Raw genomic sequence first — 26,736 nt, 5'->3', positions numbered from 1 at the left:
TTTACATATGGTCTTCCGATACTTCTTCTGTTGTAGGATTGTTCAGGCATTGTTCAAATCTTTCATTTTCCATACATCTTTGGCAGGAAATTGAAAGTGAAGACTGAGAAGAATGATTTGTGCACTTGTCACATTTTCCAACTGGTTGCAATTAATTTAACAGGTTTAAATGCAATTGGTCTAACTGCCTTAACAAAAAGTTTGGAAGAAAAGAAAAAAGATAAGAAATGAATAAAATAAGAATATATAAAATATATATATATATATTAAAACGACTCTAGAAACAATGACAACGGCGCGCCTGCAGTGCCAGTACTACTTATATTCCTACTTGATTGTCAAACTGCTTCCTTGTGACATTGCAGTTCTCAGATACTTGTATGCCAGTATATTGCTGACTTAAGGAACTTTCAGAATTAATCTATGCAATTAATACAAATTTAATTTTAAGTATCATGCACCAAAACAAACTAAAATCATTTTTAAAGAAGTTATTTGAGTCTCAATGGCAGGGATCATGTTATAATGATAGCAAAACCATTTAATGTACAAATACATTTTTGTCACAAAGTATATATTATTTCTGGTTACAAATGTGACTTTTAAAAAGTTAGTAGCCAAAACCTGAAATTGAAATTAATTCTTGTTGATTAATTAAGTCTACATGGTGTTACATCGGGCATGGGATAGGAATCAGCCCTACGCAACAAAACAGCCGGCGACAGGGTTCCCTTATACTACATCCATTTAGTGCTGCCAGTTATCATGCCATGCATGCCTTTAGACTGCAGGAGGAAACAGGAGTATCTAAAGAAACTCACTGAGAGAACATGCAATTTCCACACAGACAGTAACCAAGCTATCAGACAGCAGCTTTAACCGCTGTGCTAATATGCTACCCCAATCTCTGTACTGGTAAACATTGAATAAAAAAGTCAAAGCTCTGCTTTGAATACATCTGCTTTAATTGTTAAACACAAAGTTAATTTGATGTCACATGCCTAGCCACAGTTCTGGCTTTTAGGAAATGACAAGCACATTCTCTAGGATCCCTAGCAAGAATTATACACAGGACTTATGCTCCAGGTGGGTCAGCAGCTCCATTTCGCATTGTACAGTCCCTGGAATTTCATTCACTAATGACTGAGAAGGAGTGTGATACTTGGGGCTGATTTCCCTGTAGACTAAAGTCTAAGTTGGATGCCGAAGTGAAAGCACAACACAGGACCTCATGCTTGACTGCAAATATTTCCTTTCCAGTTCCTCAGGCACAAAAGACAACTTCAGCTTTCCTTTTCAAGCAAAAAAAAAAAAGCACATGATTACTTGAACTTAAACAAGTTATTTTAATACTTTAGAAAGGATTTACTTTCCTAATGTTTTTAACGGTATATGTTTATAGTGAGGAAATATATAGTGTCTTCTAGTGATTTGGAATACTTTCAGAAGTGAGGCCTAAAGGGGTATTCGAAAAATCATTAACTCATTTACTGAAACTATTTGCCAATTACTTTACCATGAGGAAGCCATGGCAGCAATAAGCACTGAGCAGGAATCAAGAATTGATAGGGTGCTTTGCTGTTCAGGAAATAATTTATATGTACACCTACTCTTATATATGCTGGATACTTTACCAGTTAACCAAACATGCATATTTCCAGGTATCTAAGATATGTCCCAGGACCTATGAGGCAGCAGCTCAAACGACTGCTCGTACCCCAATACCAATCAGGGAAGGCAAGAAAAGGAAAGTATAATAATCAGCAACCATTTGACCAAGTTTTAACATTCAGAGTTATGGATAGATGAAACCTTTTCAAACACCATCAACTGTGACAGTAACAGCAATCCATTGGAAGGCATAATCACTGTCACACGTGTATCCATTAACAAATTACAACCTTTTCTTGTGGAGTGATGGTAGAAAAACTTTTTCTAAATGACTGCCACATCCTGAACGTGTAAACAAATATAAATAATTATATACTGGTTTTCTGTTTACATTTTTCAATATTGTTAGTGGGCAGGTATGTCTGCAGCAAAAACAGATGCTTGGCAATTGTGAAAAAAAAATATTTTTGATCAAAATATAACCAAACTCAAAAGCATGCAGATTTGACTCAATAGGGAACTCTTAGGAAAAGGGCAATTAAGTAGTGTATGCGGCTCGTGTACTTAGCTTTATAAGATGTACTGCAAATCCTTTTTTCATACCAATGTATCTACCAAATAATTCTAATGAGTGTAGATCCACCCCCTTAACATTACAATTACATCTTTCAAAGTACATAACTGAAAAATGTTATGATTTATATCATCTTTTGTAACTTTTCTTATTAGCACTGACCCACTATATTTTTAAGGTTCACAGGTAATTCTAATCAATCTAATGACTGTGAAGAATAAGCTGAAATTGTTCACAGTCATCTTTCTTGTAAAACAGTGCAGCCAAATCTTCTGTCTTAATAATAAATGTTTTTGTGAAACCTTCAATTTGACCTATATTATTAAAAGCTTACTGGGAGTCTCATGAACATAGTATTGGCCAAAGCATCTCAAATAGCTCATGGAAAACATAAACCACAGATGACAGAAAGAGAAACGGTTCCTGCTGCCATTGTTTAACAACTAAAAATAATAACAGAACAGGCCAACTTTGTGGAAAATGGCTAACCATACTAGTTATACATGGTCAGTTACAGAATGGAAGTATGTTTGTTAGCTAATAGGTTGGGCACAAGAGCTACCCCAAGTGCACTTGGGCCTCACTTTGATTTCCAGTTGGGTTGACCTTTACGTGGAGTTTGCATGTTCTGCCCATGTTTTAGATATGTTTCATCCCCATACTCTAGATTTCTAGCATGGTCCAGATAGATGCATCTGGGAAAATCAGTTAGTCAGAACTATGTGAACTAGCCTTGGTGCGTATGCAAGTGTATCACTGAATGAATTAACATACAGCCAATTGAGCCAGTCCTGGAAAAGTAGGTTAAAATTTTAGATGAACAGATGTTTGACTAGCAGAGAATGTTTAATTTACATGGTCTCATTTTAGTTTACCTTCTCAAAAATGACAAGCACTAACACCAAATGTGGAATATACACATGAATATAGGAAAGATAACAAAAAATAATGCACTGAAGATGGATAAATTAAAGATTAGATGTATATACGTATTATGTGCAGCAAAAGTCACAAGTAGTTCATTCAAAGCTCAACCCCTGTCTGTCTTTTAATCTCCTAAATTCTCCCAAATGCTATAATCTCCATCCATCCATCCATTTTCTAACCCGCTGAATCCGAAGACAGGGTCACGGGGGTCTGCTGGAGCCAATCCCAGCCAACACAGGGCACAAGGCAGGAACCAATCCTGGGCAGGGTGCCAACCCACCGCAGGACACACACAAACACACCAAGCACACACTAGGGCCAATTTAGAATCGCCAATCCACCTAACCTGCATGTCTTTGGATTGTGGGAGGAAACCGGAGCCCCCGGAGGAAACCCACGCAGACACGGGGAGAACATGCAAACTCCACGCAGGGAGGACACGGGAAGCGAACCCAGGTCTCCTAACTGCGAGGCAGCAGCGCTACCACTGCGCCACCGTGCCGCCCATGCTATAATCTATTATAACATATTTTCATACATGTAAAATATACTGTAACTAATACAAGGTTAATATTTTTTCTTTGCACACAAGAAAAATTTGCCTAAAAGTAAAGCTTTGAGTCATACCGAATGCCTGTTTTTGTAATCTTATAACAAGAGTGCAGCTTTAACTGTATTTGAATATTTACAGCTGACCAGCTTATTCACATGTATTGCAAGGCACTGTATTAAATTACTAAAACAGTGTACAGGTCATTACCAAGTCAGTAAGGGATGTTTAAAGGCTTATTCATTCCAGACACTGCATTTTTCATTTTTGTAGTAAAGGTAAAACAATGTTTTTAGCATTGTGGCCTTTTGATGAATTAGTCTGTACATAGATAACATGGTTCAATGCTGAGCACAACTGATGTAGAGTTGACATGTTGTCCCCTTGTCAGTGAGTGGGTGGCTGTAAACAAATTCTGATTTCCTGCCATATACTTTGTATATTTGTATATCTTGTATATCTGCCATATTTGTGCTTGTTTCATTAATTGCCACCTGACTCAATGCATATATTAGAGGATGATGGACTGCAGCTTGTCATTGTATCTAACATGCATATACTGTATCTGTATAGTGCTCACAGCACACAGAACAGAGCCATAAAAATATTGATTAGTGCAAAGCTGCATTATGCAGACAACATGATCCATTGGGATGATGTCCACTATAGAAGTTTAGATTAATGTTCAGTGATACCTGTCTCTCAATGCAGTGTCATACAGTATGTTCAGGCAGATTCATACATTGAAAACACATTCATATTTTTTAAACAATTTCACCATGCTATTAAAATTTGTCATAACTTTATTTTATCATAGAAAAGTTAGAACCTATCCTGTAGGCACAAGATAATGAAGGATTATACCATACATATGAATCCATTAGTAACTATACATTATCTGCACACCAGAAGTAAAGATTTTATAACGGAATGTTTATTAAAAATTACACATTTATTTCTTCTAAGTAAAACTGGCAGACTTACAGTTAGGAAGAACATAACTTTCTGTGTGATACATTTTCTTCTAGTAAACCAAAAATATCATTTCAAAATGACTATCACTATATGGAGAGCATTACTTTGGGCTCTGTTTCTTAAAATAACTGAGGCAATCTTCTATAAACATTTTCCTCACTATCTTTGGAAAAAATAATTTTGCCTATGTTAAAATAAAGTTCAAGTAGGTTTTTTTTTTCAAACTTTAAAATGAATCATGTGACCTTCATTTGTTCTAATACCCACCTGAATTTAGCAACAACAACAACATTTATTTATATAGCACATTTTCATACAAACAGTAGCTCAAAGTGCTTTACATATTAAAGAATAGAAAAATAAAAGACACAATAAGAAAACAAAATAAATCAACATTAATTAACATCGAATAAGAGTAAGGTTCAATGGCCAGGGGGGACAGAAAAAACAAAAAAACTCCAGACGGCTGGAGAAAAAATAAAATCTGTAGGGATTCCAGACCATGAGACCGCCCAGTCCCCTCTGGGCATTCTACCTAACATAAATGAAACAGTCCTCTTTGGATTTAGGGTTCTCACAGAAGGGCTTGATGATGATGATGGTCACGTAGACTTCTTCCTTTTAATCCGTCCATCATTGTTGGAGCATCATGAAGCTTTGAGTAGGTGGAGGTGGCGCAGGCCACCACCACAAAGAAACCGGAAAAAGAAAGAGAGAAGAGAGTAGGGGTCAGTACCGATATAGGCAATATTTTAAGTGAATGAGAGTTGTGGCACTTTTGAATGCAACATTTCTAAATTTCTGTTGTGTTTCTTTCTTAAATTGTGAAAGAAAAATGAGATGAATGCCTGAAAAATGTTTTTGTTATAATTTAAAGTAGACTGATATGTATAAACGTAGGGGTGTATGTGTGGCCACAACCTGTGATCGCCAGGTGCCTGCCAAATATTAGTTCACATTTTGCACCCAATGCTTCAAGGATGAATCTTGGCTCACCATTTTCCTATAAAATGGGTAAGAGGAAATAGTAAAATAGTAAAAGGATGGATGGATGGGATTAGCTGTTGCCCACCATAGTGATTATAGTGGTTACTGCTAGGTTAGTGTGGTCAGTGGCTATGTGAAATTTGCAAGTTCTCTCCATATTTGTGTGTTTTTTTACCTACATAGGCATTCTCTACACATTAACTAAGAGTATGTCAAATTGTTGAGCTTACACTATAACAATATGCATGACTATAGATGTGTGTATTAGTACGGCTTACATGGATAGATGGCCGACTCAGGGTTGGTTTTTCCAGCCTTATGCGCTTTGGCAATGACGTTGCTCTCTGTGGTCATGAACTGTATGTACTACGCAGATTTAAAAAAATCAATGGATAGATGGATGTTAGAATGACTACAATAAATGCTTTGTTGTAAGTTTATTGTGCACCACAACTTTAGAATTCCCCAAGGGTACCCACACAAAAACACAACATGCTTACCAAAATCAGAAAATATGTTGTTTAAGTGGATATTTTGAAAACAGTGCACTGCAGGCCATAATGCATTACTGACTTTAGTTATCAGTGGAGTGTGCAAATTTTGAAGTCATTTTTTCATTTGAAAGACAACAGAATTATTTATAGAATTCATGCAAAGTGACAGTTTTTCACATTTTAGTGCTGTCACTTGAAGGGTAATATTACTCTATTCAAACATGGCTGTGTGCAGGTATTGTTTTTAACAATTTATAGTGTTTACAGATTTTACATTAAAGACAGTGTACAGTATGGGAAGTATTATAGGGAACCTGAATAACAGGCATAATGTCTTAAAGAGGAAAACTTATTTCTCTTACAGGTCTTACACTATTCAGAATCAGAAATAAAATACTATATAATTGAAAATTTTTAAATAAACTACTGAAATATAAAACACACTGTTAAAAGTGTTTTTAACTTGTAATGCTGTTTATAAAGGGGTATTAAATATGTGGACCCTTGTTACAGCAATCAAAAGGAATATGTTGCATACTTTTATATTTGAACTAATCATGCATTCAGTAACATCTGATAATTTTATGACTGCATCCTTTTAAAAAAAGGCTTACTTTGGAGTTCAAGTTGGCTGTCCTGGATAAACTATTAAATGCAGCAAAGTAAATCAGTAATAAACACCACCTGCCTGTAGTGACCACTCTGATGAATCTTTTTGTATTTATTTCATATGTTAAAACACATGGATATAAAGAACATCTGTCTATAATGACTACATGTACATGGTCCCTTGAGCGGTCATTATAACAACGTTTGGCTGTATGGAAAAATATTAAACTAGCAATGCGGCCAAGTTTTTGGTCTTTGTGGAATGAAGATAATGTAGTGTTACTAGGGGAAAAGCAGCAAAAGATCTTTATCATATCAGCCATACTTAACTGCTAACTGTGCAGCTGCCTCCTGTTGTTTGTATACCGGGATTGGTAGGAAATGTTAAAAAGCAGACTGGCACTGGGATTTTCTTTATGTTTATCCTTAATGCACACATGGCTTTTGGTGCAATTTAAGTTATATTTGTTCAAGTCAAATTTAATTAAAAGTCCAGTCCTATGTTTAACTTGAGAAGGTTTAGCTTGAAAATCCAAAATTAATGGGTTCTTTTGAAAGCACAAAGAACGTCACACCTCAGTTCAAAAAAGTTCTTTTAACCCTATACCATGGTGAAAGGCAAACATTCACAAATAAGACAGGCTGTGAAAAGTAACCAAGGGATCAGGACTAATATGCACATGTTACATTTATTTTCTTTAGCACCTTAACTGTGATCAAGTAAGTGGTATATAAAAATAGCACTTTAATTAAATACCTTTCAGATTCAAATGTATCCTTTTTTATGGCATTTTTGGATCCATTTTCATATAATTGCACCAGTTGACTACATTATTGAAATTAATGCTATGTAACATCAAACTAACATGGTTGGATTAATACTACACATGTCTGTCATAGAAAGGGTGATGAGTCCACAAGGCTGCTCTACATACAGTACCTTCCTCTAGTTGGGTCCAACTGAGCTCAGCTGTGCAGATGGCCACTATGTACAGTGCATGGATTATGTCCTGGTATCTTACAATGCTACAAGGTTCTACAAGATTGATGGCAAACCTCCATGAAAGTATAATGTGTATAGTTCTTTTTTAAAACAGTTTCCTTTAAAATAATTTTCTAGGTATGACTATAGCAGAATATGTTCCTGTCAAAGTAGTTCTAAAGGGATCATTGAGATACAGAACCAACACTCTAAATTACAAGGTCGCAATCCTAGGCATTCTTGACATTAAGTTAAAAATCTTTACAATGTGTGGCTATACAAATAATTCATTGTGTCTCCACTCATTTTTCCCCTCAGACAGGCTATCCAGGCACATCTGATACCTGTATCTGGTAGTTCAGTCATGGCAACTGGACTTCTTTCTTGTTAGGTATCTAGTCCAGTTGCCATGACTCAACTTCCAGATAATTTCACCTGGATGACTGAGAATCTTCACAGACTGATACTTGTAGAGTGTCCAGTTTGGAATCTTGAAAGTTGTACCTTTCCTAGATGTAGACCCCAACTTCCTTTACTGGACTGTACTGTACATCACACATTGAACAGGCTGCAGTAAAATGTGCCATCTTTGGAACTAGAACCTCCAAATACGACTTCATGGTCTTATCTAGTGGTGGAAAAGAGGGTGCTAATTGCTTAGAAAAAGTAATCAGTTTACAAGCTTTGGTTTGTGACTAGAAGAATGGGATCCAAATATATAAACAATTGAAACAGGGATCTTGTTCAGGGTTAGTAGGCAATATTTTCATGTAGGAAGATCTTGAATTAGATGTTCTTTTCATCTTATTTAAGAGGAGTCAAATTATATGGTTTGGACATCAAGTGAGGATGCCTTTTTGTGCTTCCCAAGAGATGTGCAGTGAGCAAAATTTAAGTGTAGGGCATTCCAAAATTCTGTGACCTAGCAGTGTAGGTGCTTGATGACATCACTCACAAGTTGGATCTTGCAACAAGTACTTTTTAGACAGTTTAAACAAGATATATGAGATCAATTTGAAATCTTTTGCTGAATTATGTCATGCTTAGTTCATATTGAAGTACTGTGGATTTTATGAATGGCTGAATTTAATTAACGTCCTGAGATTTTAATTGAAAGATCCTTTGTCCATATTTCACTGTGGTCAGTAAATGTAATAACCTTGATTTTTTTTTTTTATTTTGGAGACAATACCTAAATCTTCATCCGCAATAGTCTGTATCACCTCAAGAGTAGAAATCGGTGAAAGGTGCAGGAAAATGTTTTGAATAAGGTTTCAATTTGTATAAGCAATAAGAGGTTTGCATCTGAAAGTGTAAATTTATAGCTTATTGTTTAAATGACAAAAATAGAGAGATCCAAATTCGGGATCTCTAAGTTTCAAAATAAGACCTTCTTTTTGTTACTATGTGTCCTACATTGGTTCCATATCTTTAGCAAATGAATTGCTGGTAAACTGACATTTATTGTTAACTTTAGCATACAGCAAAGCATACCATAAAGAGAATATTTATAGCGGGATTTATTTTATATTGTAAACCAAGCAGGGGTAAACTTGTGGATTTCTCCCAGTTTCCAATATTTTTTTGTACAAATGTGCCAGTCCAGCTTCTGCCTTCTTGATATAAGAACATTTTGAATTTCAGAAATATAATGTTACAATTCAGTCTACCTTTTTAATGATTGATTTGCTGATGTATACTGTGTCATTTTGGCAATATTAATTCTCCCTGGTAAAGCTTGATGGAGGTAGGTCCTCGTTAATGTCTTATTTAACATTTTCCATCTTGCTACCAAAACTGTGTTTAAAGAGATCTTTCTGTTTCCTTGTAATAATTATCTAAAGAAATTTAAAGTGTTTTGATACAATCAGCAAAAAACGTATCTAGCCTTCTGACCAGCCAGGGAATTCACTTTAAAAATATACTTTTATTCCAGAGACCTTACTGAATTTCACCTTACAGATTTAATACTACTAATGATTGTGGATCTAAAATACAAAGCATCATTCATTGGCATTAGGAGATCTTTTCTCTTTCAGGTCTTTCTTTATAATCCTTTTTATCTCTGATTATTTCAGGAGATGAATAGCTAATGGTTCAATGGCAATCACAAAAAGTATTGGTGATAGTAAGCAGCCTTGTCTGGTTCCTCATTCTAATTTGAAATAATCCGAGTTCATAATAATAAGTGGATTGAGGCATCTGGACAGCTGTACAATTATTGAATCTATGAAGATGTATTAGGGCCAAACCCAAATTTTCACTCTGTGGTAAACAGATATTCCCATTCAACTCTATGAATGGCTTTTTTTCTGCATCTAAAGATAATAAGACCTCTGGAGAGTCATATTCCATACGTGAAATATGAAATTTTGATTTATTAATAAGAAATTAAGCAAGGCTGACTGATCCAGGACTGGAACCTAGGGACAAGCTCATCATTGAGAAATTTCATAGTGAAGGAGGAAGTCATAGAGCAAATAACAAGCAGGACAGCCCCACCATCCCAGCACAGACCTGTCACATGTTTAACTAATTGTAAAGTACATTCATTTTACCTGCAGCTAAAATCTTTTCTAATGCATTTTAAATACTGACAAAATCGTTACTCTCATGTAATATGCTGTACTATAGTGTTTTTTTTTTCATTAAATACAATTTGGTTTTCTTATTTCATTTTTTTCAGGGAACTGAATGGAAACAATATAACTCGCTTGAACAAGAATGATTTTTCTGGACTGAAATACCTCAGAGTACTGTGAGTAGTTACTTTTCTAGAAAGTGTCTATGGGTGTATATACAATAAACAATATATTATGTGTAAAGGTCTGAGAAGTTTAGGGTTTTTGGTCTTTTTCTTGTAAAAGGCAAATAACTGTAAGATTCAGGGATTAAATATCTTTTAATTATTTTTTCTCTGTAGAATTAATACAAATTACAAAGTGCTTGAAGTGAAGTCTATGACATACTATACTGCTACAAATAAAAATTCCTTTTGTTACAAAATATAGCCCATGTGAACCTAAATTAGATTAAGCAACCTTGAGACTGTTATGTTAATGTTATTTTTAACTACATATTTTACTACTCACAAAAGGCAAAATAATAATTTAGAATAATGTAACACAGTTTGATGCCTCAAAATATCAATGATTTTTATTGCTGTTAAACCTTTAAGGAGTAGTTAAGATAAAAGAAATGAAAAGCTTGAATGTAACACAAAGGGAGTTTAGAAGGGCTGCAGGTTTTTGTTTCATTAAAGTTCAGAAATAGAAGTTATAAAATCCTTCTAAATGACCCGAATGCTAAACTGGAATCCTTGTTAGATATGATTTTTGTTTTGGTCTTATAATAAATATGAGCAACACAGTGATGTCATGATTGGCACTACTATATCACAGCTGCTCAATCATTGGTGCAAATCCTATCCTGGTTATTGCCTGTGAGGCATTTGCATCTTTCCCTTTGTCTGCATGAGATTCTCCCCTGGATATTTTGATTTACTCCCACACCCAAATGCATGCATGCATCCCTGTATTAGCCTTGAGAGTTTGTGTGAGTATGCCCTTAGATGGAGTGATGCCTCAATTTAGCCCTGCATCAGGTGCTACCCAGGTACGCTCTCGCCTTATTCCCCTTAGCAGCCAGTTTCCCTGGGGAGAACATACTGTGATCATCTACATGCAAAATGCTATGTTTTAAAAATTACTTTCCCTAATTAAAACCGATGGTTAAAATCCACCTGTTCAAATATCACTTGACTGTTAAAAAAACATACCTTTTCAAAGTCAAAAAAGCTGACAAAAATATTTGAATGTTAACTCCCCAGAGATATTGCTCATCAAAGCATGTGAAGGACACAGCATAGCTGTAAAACATCAGGAAATTCAGGAACCCTCGCTGAGGCTAATGTTTCAGACTATTGACTAAAAAGAGAAAAGAAAAAAATTGTCCTTCTCACCTTCAGAACTTGCATATATTAATTATGAAACCAATTTTAGATGGTGAGGAATGCAGTTAATTAGATTAATTTAAAATTAACATGAATTTAAGAAGAAATGTAGTCATTCATATTGTTTTTCAATGTAATATTTCAATTACTCTTAATAATGCTAGAAAAAGAAAAACGTGCACCAATTGAGCTTCTAATATATTTCGTATAAAGTTTAATGTGATTGATAAGCAAATGCTGCTTGAATATAAAAACAATTAACTAGATTATTGCATGTTAATAATAAATAACGTAAACAAGAAATTACAGTAAGAGTATGCAAATCATCAAAAAATATTTGAAAAATCAGGTTTAAACAGGGCCATGAAATTTATGATCACATGAAGAATTGAACTTTGTCAGTAAATGTCACATATAGAGTTATAAAACAGCAATAACACATTTTCAATAAAAAATGTTTTGGGGTGTGCTAATATTGGAATTAGATTATTAATAATACAAAAACCATGCTCACAATTGCTGACTCATATGTGAATCATGTACAGAATAGAATTCTACTTCTCAGAATATATTGTATAAAGAGGTAATGGCCTGTATGACTTATAAAACCTGGTCAGAATACCAATGTTTTTTATCTAAAATACTATAGAGTATATTTTTATGAATTCCTGTAAAGTTTGCTCTAATGTGTAATATGCCTACGTGTATTTTTGCAGTCACAAAAGTTTGCAGAAGCATTAGATGTCATGTAGATAAATATTTGAATTGGATCCCCTCACATATGCAATCATAGCCTCTTTTACTGGCCTTGCAGTACAAACATCCTTGTGATTTAGAAGCAAAATGAAATGCAAGGATAAAAAACACAGACAGGTGTAGAATGTTTATTGAACTTCCATAAGTCAATAAATAAACCAGGATTTTGACCAATCTCCTTTGATCTATACTGCAGGAGAACTTTTCATTGTTTTAGGTCTAAAATATATTAAAAACAATGCCTTAATTAGAACTGGCCATGAAAACGGTGTACGCACTCTTAGCTCCAAAACCCCCCAGAGATGGCCAGTCTTTAGCATCATATTTTTCTCATTCATAGTCCATTTCTTTTGTCAATCATTGTGCACAGAAAAGAACAGCAAATGGAAATGGAATTGCAATTAATAATCCGATAATTACCTCAGAGAAATGCTATAGAGCTGAAAAGATAAATTTACATATGGCAGTGAATCTCACACATTTTGAGTTGCATTAATGAAGCCCTTTAAACCTCCTACAGTCTTCAAGTAACATTACACAAAATAATATTAACAACAAAGAAAGGCAATAGTAAAAGTATTAGTATGGCATAGTGGTTAAGGCTTTGGACTGCAGACTCTCAGTTAGTGGGTTCAAATCCTGCTAGTGACACTGCATGAGCGAGTCACTTCCACATCTATGTTCCCATTGGGAAAACAAAGGAAATGCAACCAGTCGTATCTCACATGGGTCATCCTTAATACATTTTCTTTTATAATGTATATACTTTTATGACTGATTTATTGGGAGTGAAAGAAGAGACGTGTTTTTCTGGCACTGGAACAGTGATGGTGAAACTAAAGTTGGTGCATTAAGAAGGGGCAACTATAACTTGGCACCATCTGAGTGGACATGTGGAAGTCAGTATGGAGGGGATGAAGTGGTTTGTGGGAGTGTCTTCTTGGGTATGAATAATATTGAGAATGGGAGGCCTCTGGAGCTCAATCATACAAGGACAAGTGACTAGGGCAGCAGGTGATTCTATTGTCTCATGGATGAAAAAAAATAAGAGAAAATATGAGCTGAGGCAGAATATCTGGTGGATAAAAGAGTAAAGTGTGAACAAAATATATATATTTTTACACCTGTAGAAAGATCAACAAATGTTTTAGATATCTGGAACCTGAACAGTGAGTTAGAAGTAAGGGATGTCTAGTTGTGATTCAAAACAACAAAAGAAGTGACTAATTGGCCATCGATGCACAAAGAGAGTTGATGGTTAAATGCTGATGTAGGCAAAGTAAATGAAGAAAAAAGAAGGAACTTGATTGTGTATCAGTAAACAAAGTCAAAAGGTGTGAGCGTTGTCTAGTAAGAATGGAGAGAAAAATGGTAGAGCAAATATTAGCAGACAAAAAGCAGGTTTTTTTAAATTAAGCTTCTGAATGAGGAAAGCTGCTTATGTTTTAAGAGTAGGTTTAGATATTAGAAAGGAAGGTACTCTTTGAAAAGGCATATCATTTCTTTTGCTTACGTGACATGTTGAACTGTAGTGCAGACTCTGTAGTGGTGGCAACTGTCAGTTGAACAGAACAGAAGTTCCTGAAGCTGTCCCTCAGTGCAAATAAAACTGGAAGAAAAATAGGTTGTGACCTGTTAAGAATGTATATGGTCTGTGGAACTGAAACATGGCCAAAAACACTGGACAGAAAGTTAGAAAGATGTAAGATCAAACGGATGAGACTGCAGTGGATATGCTGATTTTTGAGGAGGATGATGATGAGTGCTTTGTTGAGCAGCAGGACTAATTTGGAGATGACAAGTCATGTTGCAAGAGTGAAACAACTGAGATATGTTTGGCATTTGGAGGAAAAACCAATGAAAGTCTGCTAAAAATGATGCACTATACTGTATATGATAGAAATCAAGGGGACAAAGGCAACACAGACACTCAAAAGAAAAAGAAACTGCTGAAAACTTTGTATTGTATAATTAAAATAGGAAATTTAAAACAATCATTAAATTATTATTCTGAAATGCTTCCCTGTTTAAAATGTAATGCAAAAATAAATTCTGTATTATTATTTATGTACACTTTATTAATAATATATATTCTTTTTAAGTTCCATTCACCACTCACTTACTTAATGTGCCCTTTTCAGCATAGACTGTGGGTAACCAGAGACTACCACAGAAAGAAGAAACAACCTTGAATGTAATGCCAGTTCCACATACACTCTTTTTAAATTTCATTCTGAGATTGTGACTGAATTACTATATAATGGTTGAATCCCATTTTAAACACAGATAACAAAAAATTGCAACCAAGCAAAACTAACTGCACTGCCATTACTGACAGTGCACAATTAAAAAATCTCAGACTGTACAGTATTTGTAAGTGTAAAATTGCTGACATAAGGAAATGGCATAGTGTTTTCCAAGCTAGTCCATAGTATTTATACATATTGAATATTGTACTATATATAAGACAAAAGATTATTTTAAAGCAAAATAAAATGTTTTATTTTATTACTATTTCAAGCAAGATTGTATGCTATAAAATTTACTAGAATATTAATTTAATTTAAATTTAATATTCATAGAATATACTTTAACTATAATACAGGAAACTTTCCTAAACTGAACATTAACTGGTGCAGTATCTTAAGAAGCAATCAAAGCATGATCTGTTAAATCTGCAGTGTGTATAAAGTTAGAATTGCAAACAATATATTGTCATATGGGTGGTGCAGAAGGACGAGCTGCCTACTCACAGACACAGCATCCTGGGTTTGAATCCTGTACCTGGATGTTGTCAGTGTAGAGTATGTGTGGAGTATGTAAAGTTCCCCTGCGTCTGTGTGCGTTTACCTGTTGTTATTCTGGTTTTACTCCCAGATCCATACAAACATGCTGGGTAGGCTACTGGTGACTGCAGATGATATCCTGTGTAGATGTGTGCATGAATGGGCTGTATAATAGACTACTGGTGCCTAGTGCTGCCAGGATAGCCTCCAAGACTCTAAAATGAGTTAAGCAGTTTTCAGAATGTTATGTTATATTATTACTCAACCTTTTCACATTTCTGCTTTTTTGGTTAACCTCATAGTTTGTGTGATTTATTATTTTACGTTATTCACTTTATTTCTATAATGTGTCTACACTAATTTTGTATAGAAGGATTAACTCTGTTATTCTATCCCTACACACAAATTAGATTTAGTCATTTCAGTAGCTGCTCCTAACACAAGTAACATTTTGCAATGAAATGCAGCCAAGACACAGAATCCAAAGCTCAAACATAAACACAGAAATCAGTGAATGATTTTTGTGTAAACAGATGGAAATCAAAACTAAACATTGTTGTTATAAAGAAACAACAGATTTCTATACACACAAACATCACTGGCTGTAGACATATCAGTGTTTGGTTTTGACCAGATGTAAAACCAGTTCAATTTATTTTTAATTAGATACATACATTCTCAAACCCACTTAATCCATTATAGGATTGTAGGGAGCTTGTGCCCTTCTCAGCAGACACTGGACACTGGCAAGAAAACGACCCTGGATGACACACTGGTCTAGTGCAGGTTACAAACCCTATGTTTCGAAATGTGATGGTTAAATTGGAACACCCAGAGAAAATCTTCAAACAAACACACAAAAACATGCAGGATTCAAACACAGGACACTGCATCTGTGAAGCAGAAGCTTGAGCCACTACACCACCATACCTCCTGATATAGCAGAGATAATAGGTAGTTATATAATTTATAGAATTGTTTTAATTAGATTTCAAAAGTTACTAAAATGAATAAGTAAATATGAATTATGACTATCTCAAGTCAGAAAAGATGGCCCTGAACAAGAAAAGACAAGCAAAAATCTAACCAATACTGATTTCACAGGAAATAAACATCTAGGTTATGGTCATTAGTACAGCAGACTAAACTCTGTGATTCCACAGCCCAGTATGGGTATTCTTCATTATACTACCTGTATGGCGAAGGCACATTTGTGTGAACTTCTGAACCCCAAGAAAACCAAAGAATCGGATAAACTTAGTTTGCTCATTACAGCTACTGAAAGCCAATGCAAAAAGCCTTACCTCCAACTCTAGCTATATGCTATATGAATAGGATTGCTTTATAAAAATAACAGGTCTTCAGTCATTATGTGCTAAAAAAAGGCAAAAGAAAAATATGTGATGAGAAGATGCAGTTCAGAGAAATAAGTTCATCAATCAATAAAATATCAAAATACTATTATCAACTATAAAACATGTTACATAATGTTAATGTTCAAAGTACTGTCTGAAAAAAATGTATTACTTAATTATCACTCTTTTGTGGACCCTTCGTCTTCATGAAATAAAAGATAATATCTACCTTACACAGTCTTTTCACAATTTTAAGTAAGTTACAGTACTTCTAAATCAATATTTGCTTAAGATGACAAGCTTTAATTTCTTCTGCCTGTTTTGTCTATTTTATAATGTGTAGAAAAAAAAACTCACACAATATTCCAAAAGCAATCTTAACAGCATATTCTAACAGTGTAAGTGTAACCTTTTTTTATTTGCTACTTAAACTAACATTCTATTTGAGCTCTTGCTTGCCTCTGTACGGTAAGTTGTCCGATTGTGGACGCAGATGTTTTTACAAAGGTTCCCAGGTCTTCTTTGAGAGGCATATGTTCAAGTTTAATTGTTGAATTATTGGTAATATTTTTATATTCTATGTGTAAAACAACATTACTTTCATTAAACCTCATTGGTTACATATCTGTCCAAATCTATCAGTTTTGGTAACTCTAAATAAGCCAATTCGAATATATTAGTGTCAACTACGAATTAAAGAATTTTTTTTAGTTACAGTTTTAATCTAAATCATTTATATGGAAAAGAAACATCCATAAAAACACTTCAACATCACTTAACTTTTAAAAATGTTCTTTGCACCACTAGTAATTGCTTTCTGGGCTTATGGCAGTTTTGCACCAATCCAGATACTTTACTATGAATTCCTGCTTCTCATACTTTGATCAATAGCCTCTATTGATATAGCTTATCAAAACAATTCTAAAAGTCAAGATAAATAATATTGTATGTGCCACTATGATGAAGTGCTTTGTTTCTCACTCATAAATCTATGGTATTTTAGTGAAATACAAGCTCTTCAATTTAAACCTGCCCTGACTGTTTGCTAATACAACTATGTTGGACGCATATTTCCCTGACCTTTCTTTAAAAATTGATTCCATACATTATCCAAGAAAAGGATTACAGTAACTAATCTATAATTACCAGGATTGGCCCTCTCATTGTCTTCTATGTAATAAGATAATGTTGACTAGTTTTCAGTTTTATACATTTCTCTAGCATGCAGTGATTAGATACTGTATGCTCATAAGGTCTCAGGCTGAAGTGATTTGTCTTTGTTACCAGGAGGCACTTTCTTCAGTAATTGTGTTTTTATTACCTTACTAATCTACTAAGGTATTCTTTTAAACTTGCTGTTGTTTCTAAATTTTGGAATAAACTAGTCCTCCACACGTAAAATATACTTTTAAATCTATCCCTCCCTTCTTCAACCTTCTCCGCACTTTAATTTAGACTTAGCTGTATCTCTCAAATTTGCCATACTTAAACTAAATTGAACAATTTTAGTTTTACTTCAGTTATTTGTGTTTTTGAAAACACTGTATAATTTATTTTAACATTAAAAATGGTTCTGAGTTTTGTTTTGTTTTTTTCCCCTGAATTACAATATGATTCACTCTGTGTGTTTCATTGTTGTCAGCAACAGCAGACACTAGCATTTTAACATTTTGATGTTAATATTTCATTCTTTCTGTACAACAAGGATCTAGAATTTAATGTAATGTATAGAGCATTTTACATATTGTAATTTGAAGTGACACTGGATGCATGTCCTGGCTGGATGGATGTTCAGGAATGTATGATGAATGGATGGGAGAGACAGCCTTCTAAGACTACTGTATATGCTCCCCCAATATGCTGGGTGGCAGCGTCCCTGGGTCAGTGCTCCCAAGCACACACCTGCAGAGCATATTGGCAACTGCAATCCTGCTGGGCAGCCTTTGCTGGGTTTTGTGGGTGCTGCTTTGGGAGCTGAAAGAAATGGTTGTACCTACTTTAGGGGGGTTCTTTCAGACCTGTAGGTGCATCCTTCATGCAATGTACTGGCACTGGAAGTACTTTTGGGTCTGGCATAAAAGGGATTCCCTCATCTCAATTGGGGAGTCGGAGTGGGGAAGGACAAAGCTCACCTCAGAGGAGAGGGGTAAAAAGTAGAGAATAGTGTTTTGGTTGGTTTGTAATTGTATCAACCTGTACAAAGGTTTTTGTTAAAATAAAAATATTTATCTGAACCCAAGACTGTTCTGGTGTAATGGTGTCCAGGGTTGTGGGCTATGATATGCCTCCTAGTGGTCACAATATCCAATAGACATTCTTATGTACTCCTTCCAATAAAGTTTCATATTGATCAGTTACCATGGCAAGAGAGTTAGTCATTTGTTTTTTCCCTACCTTATGAGCCATAATGAAAGTAAATACTCTACGTAATGGTAATCATATACTGAACATTCTCTTCCAGTATCAAACACCAGTGAGTCCATTGACAGTTGTATGGATGTATTTTTATTCTTTTAAAATATTACTAACTCTAAAAATGGCCACAGAGGCAATACACTTCCTACACTACAGCACACTATCAGTTAAACATGTAGAAATTAGTATCACATTAGGTGCTTTCGCGTATTCAATTTGTTTTTGCATTTTCTGATTTGTTTTTGTGTTTTCTGATTTGTGTTTCCAATTTGTTTTTTTTATTTTTTGATTCAGTTTGGCATGATTTATTTTGTTTTTTCGCATTGCACTTTTTGGCCACTGTGGGTCTGGCACCGTGTCTCATTTTTTGTCTTGCCTTACACCTGTACACCTGTACTTTACAACTAACTTGAATTAAAGTGCTTCGTAAGTTGGATGACTGAAACTTGAAGCTGTGACCCAGGGAGCAAGCCCTTATGCCTTACATCAGCTACAATATGGGTCTCATATGGTTGTCCCATATTAGACCCATCCAATGTTACACTCAAGGATTGTATGGGGTCTGTATGAGTTATTACACTGTAATTGATTGCATGGTACAGGTTTGCTGGGCACAGACAAAAACATGGACAGTTTGGGAGTCCCCCAGGGAATCGGTTTAGGACCCCTGGTCTAGATAACTTGCACCTAAGCTTGAAGTAATCATTTAAAATAATGAAAATAGCAGAATTACTCCGGGAAACCCTGAAGGCCTTCTTAAGAGGACAGATTATTTTATATCTGTCCCACAGAAATAAATTGTAAACCAAGAAGGTATCAGAGCAATTCATCAAAATTACTAAAATAGATCAAGAACATGCCAGGTGTCCAAGTGAGGCGCTTCATAGGAAAAGGCAGGCTCTGCATTCAGAACTCAACCTCTTAACAACTAAAGAAACTGAACAACTCGTTTTTAAATCAAGACACCATTACTATGAACATGGAGAGAAAGCTAATAAGATCTTAGCTCAACAAATCCATAACCAAGAAGTTCACAATGCAATCCCAGCAATCACCAACACAAACGGAGACAAAATCAATGACCATAAAAATATAATGGACACATTTAGAGACTACTACAAGCCCTTATATTCTACTGAGTTTAAAGGAGACAATACACAATCTAATGCATTTCTAGATGCATTACAGATACCACAAATAGATACTCTCAGTGCAGAGGAATTAGATAAACCTTTGGAACTATCAGAATTATTAGATGCTATAAAGTCACTTCAGAGTGGGAAAGCAGCAGGCCCGATGGTTACCCTGTCGGATTTTATAAGAAATTCTCCACTCAGCTAGCTCCCCTTTAATTAGCAACATTTACAGAAGCTAGAGACAATAAAATTCTACCTCAAACCATTCGCCAAGCATTAATCACCATCTTTCCTAAACAAAATAAGGACTTATTACAATGTGCATCATAAAGACCAATTTCACTTCTGAATAATGATGTTAAGATACTCTCCAAAGTCCTAGCTAGAAGGATGGAGAAAGTGCTGCCATTAGTAATATCACAAGATCAATGTGGATATATTAAAGGCCAACACTTAGCTTCCAGTCTTCGATGCCTGTTTAATATAATATATTCACCTGCAAAGTCAAAAACCCCAGAGATATTATTATCATTGGATGCAAAAAAAGCATTTAATATGATTGAAGGCAACTACCTTTTCACTACATTGGAGAAATTTGGTCTGAACATTTGTGCATGGATCAAACTACTGTATACCAATCCAGAAGCTTCAGTTTGTACTAACAACATTAATTCAGATTACTTTAAACTAGAGTGTGGTACCAGACAAGGATGCCCCCTGTCACCACTGCTTTTCACAATCGCCATTGAGCCACTGGCAGTTCGATGTTGACATGCTTATGAGACAAAGGGGATTATCAGAGAAAGACTTGAACAGAAAATGTATCTATATGCAGATAATATTGTACTGTATATATCAGATCCACAAAATACTGTGCCTGCAGTCCTAAAAGCAATAACAGCACTAACAGAATTTCAAAGGATTTTTGGTCTCAGAATTAATTTGAATAAAAGTGTGCTTTTTCCAGTGAATTCTCATTCACACAATATTAGATTGGATACCTTCCCTTTTATCATCCATCCATCCCGCTGAATCCAAACACAGGGTCACGGGGGTCTGCTGGAGCCAATCCCAGCCAACATAGGGCACAAGGCAGGAACCAATCCTGGGCAGGGTGCCAACCCACCGCAGGACACACTCAAACACACACTAGGGCCAATTTAGAATTGCCAATCCACCTAAACTGCATGTCTTTGGACTGTGGGAGGAAACCCACGCAGACACGGGGAGAACATGCAAACTCCACGCAGGGAGGACCCGGGAAGCGAACCCAGGTCTCCTAACTGCGAGGCAGCAGCGCTACCACTGCGCCACCATGCTGCCCCCCTTTTATCATCACAGATCAATTTAAATACCTAGGGGTAAACATTACAAGTAAACATAAAGCTCTTTATCAACAAAATTTCACCTTCTGTTTGGAAAAAATTAAGCAAGACTTGCATAGATGGTCAACCCTTCATATTACTTTATCTGAAAGAATTAACATTGTTAAGACAAATATCCTTCCGAACTTCTCTTTTTATTTCAAAGCATTCCAATATACATCAATAAATCGTTTTTTTTTTACAAAACAGTAACCCTACAAAGACCTAAGGCAGAAGGTGGCATGGCTCTACCTAACTTTCAGTTTTATTACTGGGCAGCAAGCATACAAACTATAAAAACCTGGACATGGACACAAATAGATGAACATACTCAGGCTTGGTCCGCAATAGAAATAAAATCCTGCAGTACTTCTTTATATTCCTCGCTTTGTACCCCAATAAATGCAACTTATCGCCAATATACTAACAACTCAATTGTGCTTCACTCACTCAGAATATGGAACCAATGTAGGAAGTATTTTAAGATAAAGAAGCTTTTATCTGTGGCACCTCTGCACGAGAACCACCTTTTTCCACTCTCACAAACATATGCAGTTTTTAATGTCTGGAAAACATTTGGGATTAAATCACTTAGAGATCTGTACATAGACAACGTCTTTGCACCCTACAAACAATTTCATTCCAAATTTAACTTTCCAGCAACACATTTCTTTCACTACCTTCAAATTAGAAACTTTCTTAAACAGAACCTGCCCAATTTTCCTCACCTCCTACCTACCTCTATGCCAGAAAAAATATTGCTCAGTCTCGAGGACTCAGAAAGCATTTCTGCAATATATAAAACCATTTTACAGTCCCTCCCTTTCAAAGATCTAAGAGGACAGTAGGAAAAGGATCTCTCACTCAACATATCAGAAAAGGAGTGGAAGGTAGCAATGCAGAGAATTCACTCGAGCTCCATATATGCAAAGCATACAATTATCCAACTTTAAATTATATATCGAGCACATCTGTCTCATTTAAAATTGTCCAAAATGTTTCCAGGGCAAGATCTAACTTGTGAACGCTACAATCAAGTTCCAGATTCACTGGGTCACATGTTTTGGGCCTGCACCAAATTAACATCATTCTGGACCAAAATCTTTAAATGGCTTTCAGACAGCCCTGGGGTCACAATCCCTCCTAACCCATTAACAGCTGTGTTTGGTGTACTCCCTGATGGGCTTAAAGTGGAGAAGGACAAAAAAACTGTAATTGCCCTTCCTACACTATTGGCACGTAGACGTATCTTGCTCAACTGGAAGAATCCTAAGTCTCCTATTCTAAGTCAGTGGGTAACTGATCAAATTCTCACTTAGAGCACTGCTGCAGAACTTTTTCAAAACCTGGCAGGATCTAATCAATACAATTTTAGAATAAGCTTTTAAAGCACTGAGGAAGCAGAATATTCCCCCTTTTCTTTTTGTTGTCCATTTATCTTTATTCACTTATTAATGAATCTATTTACTTATTTTTACTAGCTTTAAGTTTTACTATGCTGGCCGTGCTCTCTTTCTCAGGGCTGGGGTTGATTTGTTTTTGATCCTATTTTGTAAAAATTGGTCTATTTGTATGGAATGTTGTGTGGTTTCAATAAAATCAATAAAATTATAAAAAAATGAAAATAATCAAAGATTTATTAATTTACATTTACTGATTTGGCTAACACCTTTATCGAAGAAGACTTACAACCATTGAGCAATAATTGGTTATAATTCTTTTGTTTTTCCAATCAGAGCACTGGTATATGAAGTCTCTTCATCATGGTCACAGTATGTCAGTTGTGGGTACTGAACCCACCCAAAGTGAAAGCCTTAACCACTACACCACACTTAAACCAAGAACTTGTTAAAAAGAACATCAAAACATTTTTACATTTATCTTTTGTCAAACTCAAAGTGTCATTTTAATTGCATCTAATTTTATACCAAAAAAGTTAAAATTCCATATCCTAAAAATTCATATCTTGCACAGGAAAAAATGTTTTGATGATCTTTTAATAAATGCTTGGTTTAAGGCTGGGAGTTTGGCAAAGCTGTTAAAACTTTGGACTTTAAGCCCTGAGGTTGTGGGTTACTGTGACTGTCATTGTGAGACCATGAGCAAGTAACTTCACCTGCCTGTACTCCAATTGGAAAACCAAAAGAGATTAAATAATTTTTTGTTCAAAAGTTCTAAAGTTGCCTTGGATAAAGGTGTCAGGCCTTTAAGTTAATGAATCTTTTATTATTTTAATGATCACTGGAATCCCCTTATTTTTATGTGTTATTTGAGGGAGTGGCACTGAGTTCTCCAATATTTTCTTAATCCTTATTCCACACAACATACTCACTGTACCTCATGTTACGACTAAAGACAGTAAAACTGCCTTTTATAGTTTACTAAACTAAGAAATTCATTCATCATTTAATTTACTTAGATGACTGCCTACAGTATGACTCCTACAATCAAACTCCACAAGTAACAGCCTGAATCAATGTAAGAAATATAATGATTTATTTCATGGCGTAGAAGTATACATTAAACAAAAATAGTTCCATCAAATATTTAAAATGTACGCTTCAGTTTAAATGTTTAAAGCTTAAATGTTCTTGATTGTAATTGAAATTGTCATTTCCACTCTCTGATAGAGGAAAACAGAGTGCTAGATCCCTAGTAAAGAATCAAAAATAACATTATTTTCATAATCACCTTGAAATAGTCTACAACGATATCTATATGTGAATTAGATAGATAGATAGATAGATAGATTGATAGATTTTCAATTTTAAAATAAACTTTATTTTGCATAATAATAAAAAACATGAATACAGCAGTAATATGCAGTTAATAAATATGTAACAATTTCACAAGGAAGCTAATGATTGCATTACTCCACTACTATTGCCCCATACAAGCCTCTTACTCTGCACATAAAATTATAGAATTGTCCATAATAAATAATTCATAATTAGTTCATTATACCTCTACTCAACCATACACAACTCCTAATCCAAACATAAATATAAACAATTGTCCATAATAAATACACATTTCATAATCAATTTACTCTTCCATTACTCCCCTGTACAAGTCTCCTCCGTACATCACTCTCTATTAAACACACAGCACTGTATTCCCCAGGACATCTCCTGTTCTGTGCTTTCAACTGTCCAATATTTAAATGTTATGAAGGACATTTAGAGAAATCACCGCCCAGTCTAGATAGATAGATAGATAGATAGATAGATAGATAGATAGAACTTTATTTGTTTCCAAGGGGAAATGTTTTTTTATAGCATCATATTTATAATCACTTACATTGAAAGAGCCGAAAATGATGCCCCACATGCTTGTGTTTGAGATTTGTCATGTTTAACCTTCTATGAGGTGCTCTTACATGACTAGGACCAGCAGTAAAGAGTGAAATATCAAATATATTATCATATTTGTGACCAACAACCTCGAAATAACATAAAACGACACTCCCGCATACCTATATAACTGATCTCCTAGGGTCAGTTACTATGGCTTGCATAACATGACCATACATCCCGTTTTGAACGGGTCCATCCCGTTTTTAGGTAGCCTATCCCGTTGTCCCCAAGCACAGCTTCGGGACACTAAAATGTCCCGTTTTCAGAAAGAGTGCAACCCACTGTAACAATTTCAAAATAAGGCGCGAAAAATCAAAGAATCCAAATGTAGCGCCTAGTAGCGCGGCGATGACGGCGCATGCGCAATACATCTCACACGCATGCAAGTCGGTCGACAATTATTGTTTTTTTATCGACGTGTGTTATTATAGTCAATTTACATTTCTTGTACGTGAACCCTTCATTTTAACAGTGCCTAAACGCAAGTGCACTTTTAATGTTAACTTACAAACTAAGTACCTGTTTATAAAGCAAAGAAGTACTCCATTGGACGTCAGATGTGAAAAGTGCCGTACAGAATTTAGCGTAGCCCATGGAGGTGCCAGCAATATTGAGCGACATTTAAGATCACAAAAACATAAACATTCCTATATTGCTGCCGCTTCTAGTTCTTCGATGGTTATTTTTTTTTAAGAATGGGGATTCACCAACTTCGAAAGATTTGGAAGTTGCTGCGACTGAAGGCGCCTGGGCTTATCATACAGTGCAAGAGAACCACAGTTTTCGCTCAAACGATTGTGCTCCTAAGTTAATTCAAACATGTTTTGAACAGAAATTTAGATGTGCTCGTACGAAAACAGAAGCCATTGTTGTAAATGTGTTACAACAGTACAATAGTAATACGTGAATTAAAAAATCGCCTCAGCGAATGCAACTGTGTTACTATATTAACAGACGCTTCAAACCACGAGTCCAAGAAAATATTCCCTGTTTTAGTATACGAAGGCACACAAGTCAAACATTTAGAATTTCAAGACCAACAGGGCGAAACATCAGATGTTATTGTCAATTATCTAATGAAAGTACTGCCAGAAAATAATTTGACTTCAAAAATCGTGGCATTTTGTGGAGATAATACTAACTGTAGTTTTGGCGGATTGAAAAGACGAGACGTCAACAATGTTTATGCAAAACTAAATTTATTTCTCGGAAGAACATTGATAGGAATGTGGAGCTCACATAATTCACAACGTGATTAAAACTGCCACCGATTGTCTACCTGTAGACTTTGAATTCGTTATTGTGAAAATAAATTCACATTTTTGAATGAATTTTTGTAATGAAGTTGACACAGAGTATCAGAAATTGCTAGGCTATAGTAAAACTAGGTAGCTTGCGCTTATGCCAGCTATTGAAAGAGTTTTGAAACTGTACAAGCCATTAAAAAACTACTTTTTGAGTATCAATAAATGTCCAAACATATTGAGAACCTTTTTTGAAAACCCTAACTCTGAATTATGGCTTTTTTTATGTATGCACAGTCAGCAACGTTCCATCAAGCTGTGTTAAAGAACGAGGGTCAGAGTATTTCTCCAATTGAAGCCATGAAGGAAATAAATCAACTTAAAGACAATTTGGCTTTGAAACAAAGTACTTTGTTTCTTCCCCACTCCATTCGTAACTTAATGGCAAAATTGCAAGAAAATGGCTGCAGTGGTGTTGACAAAGAATATATGAAAACTACAGCTGCTGAGTTCTATAAAATAAGCAAAGAATATTTGGAGCAGTGGACTTTCTTCTGTGAGGAATTAGAAATATTTAAATGGGTGAATTTAACCAAAATACCTACGTGGGAAGAAATTCAAAGTGTAATGGATGTATTGATTAAAAAGGGATTTATTAATTGT

General features: G+C 35.2%; 1 protein-coding gene across 1 annotated transcript in view; it reads left to right on the top strand.

The window, feature by feature from the left end:
* The window catches only part of LOC120542482 (slit homolog 1 protein-like), a 349,841-nt gene that overhangs the window by 17,765 nt on the left and 305,340 nt on the right, over positions 1–26,736 (top strand). Inside the window, exon 2 of the mRNA XM_039774990.1 lies at positions 10,396–10,467. Within this exon, the coding sequence (XP_039630924.1) occupies positions 10,396–10,467 (72 nt within the window). The remainder of the gene's footprint in view (positions 1–10,395; positions 10,468–26,736) is intronic.

Source organism: Polypterus senegalus, chromosome 1 (genome assembly GCF_016835505.1).
Source record: "Polypterus senegalus isolate Bchr_013 chromosome 1, ASM1683550v1, whole genome shotgun sequence".
NCBI lineage: Eukaryota > Metazoa > Chordata > Cladistia > Polypteriformes > Polypteridae > Polypterus > Polypterus senegalus.
This window is presented reverse-complemented; position numbering and strand designations above follow the sequence as displayed.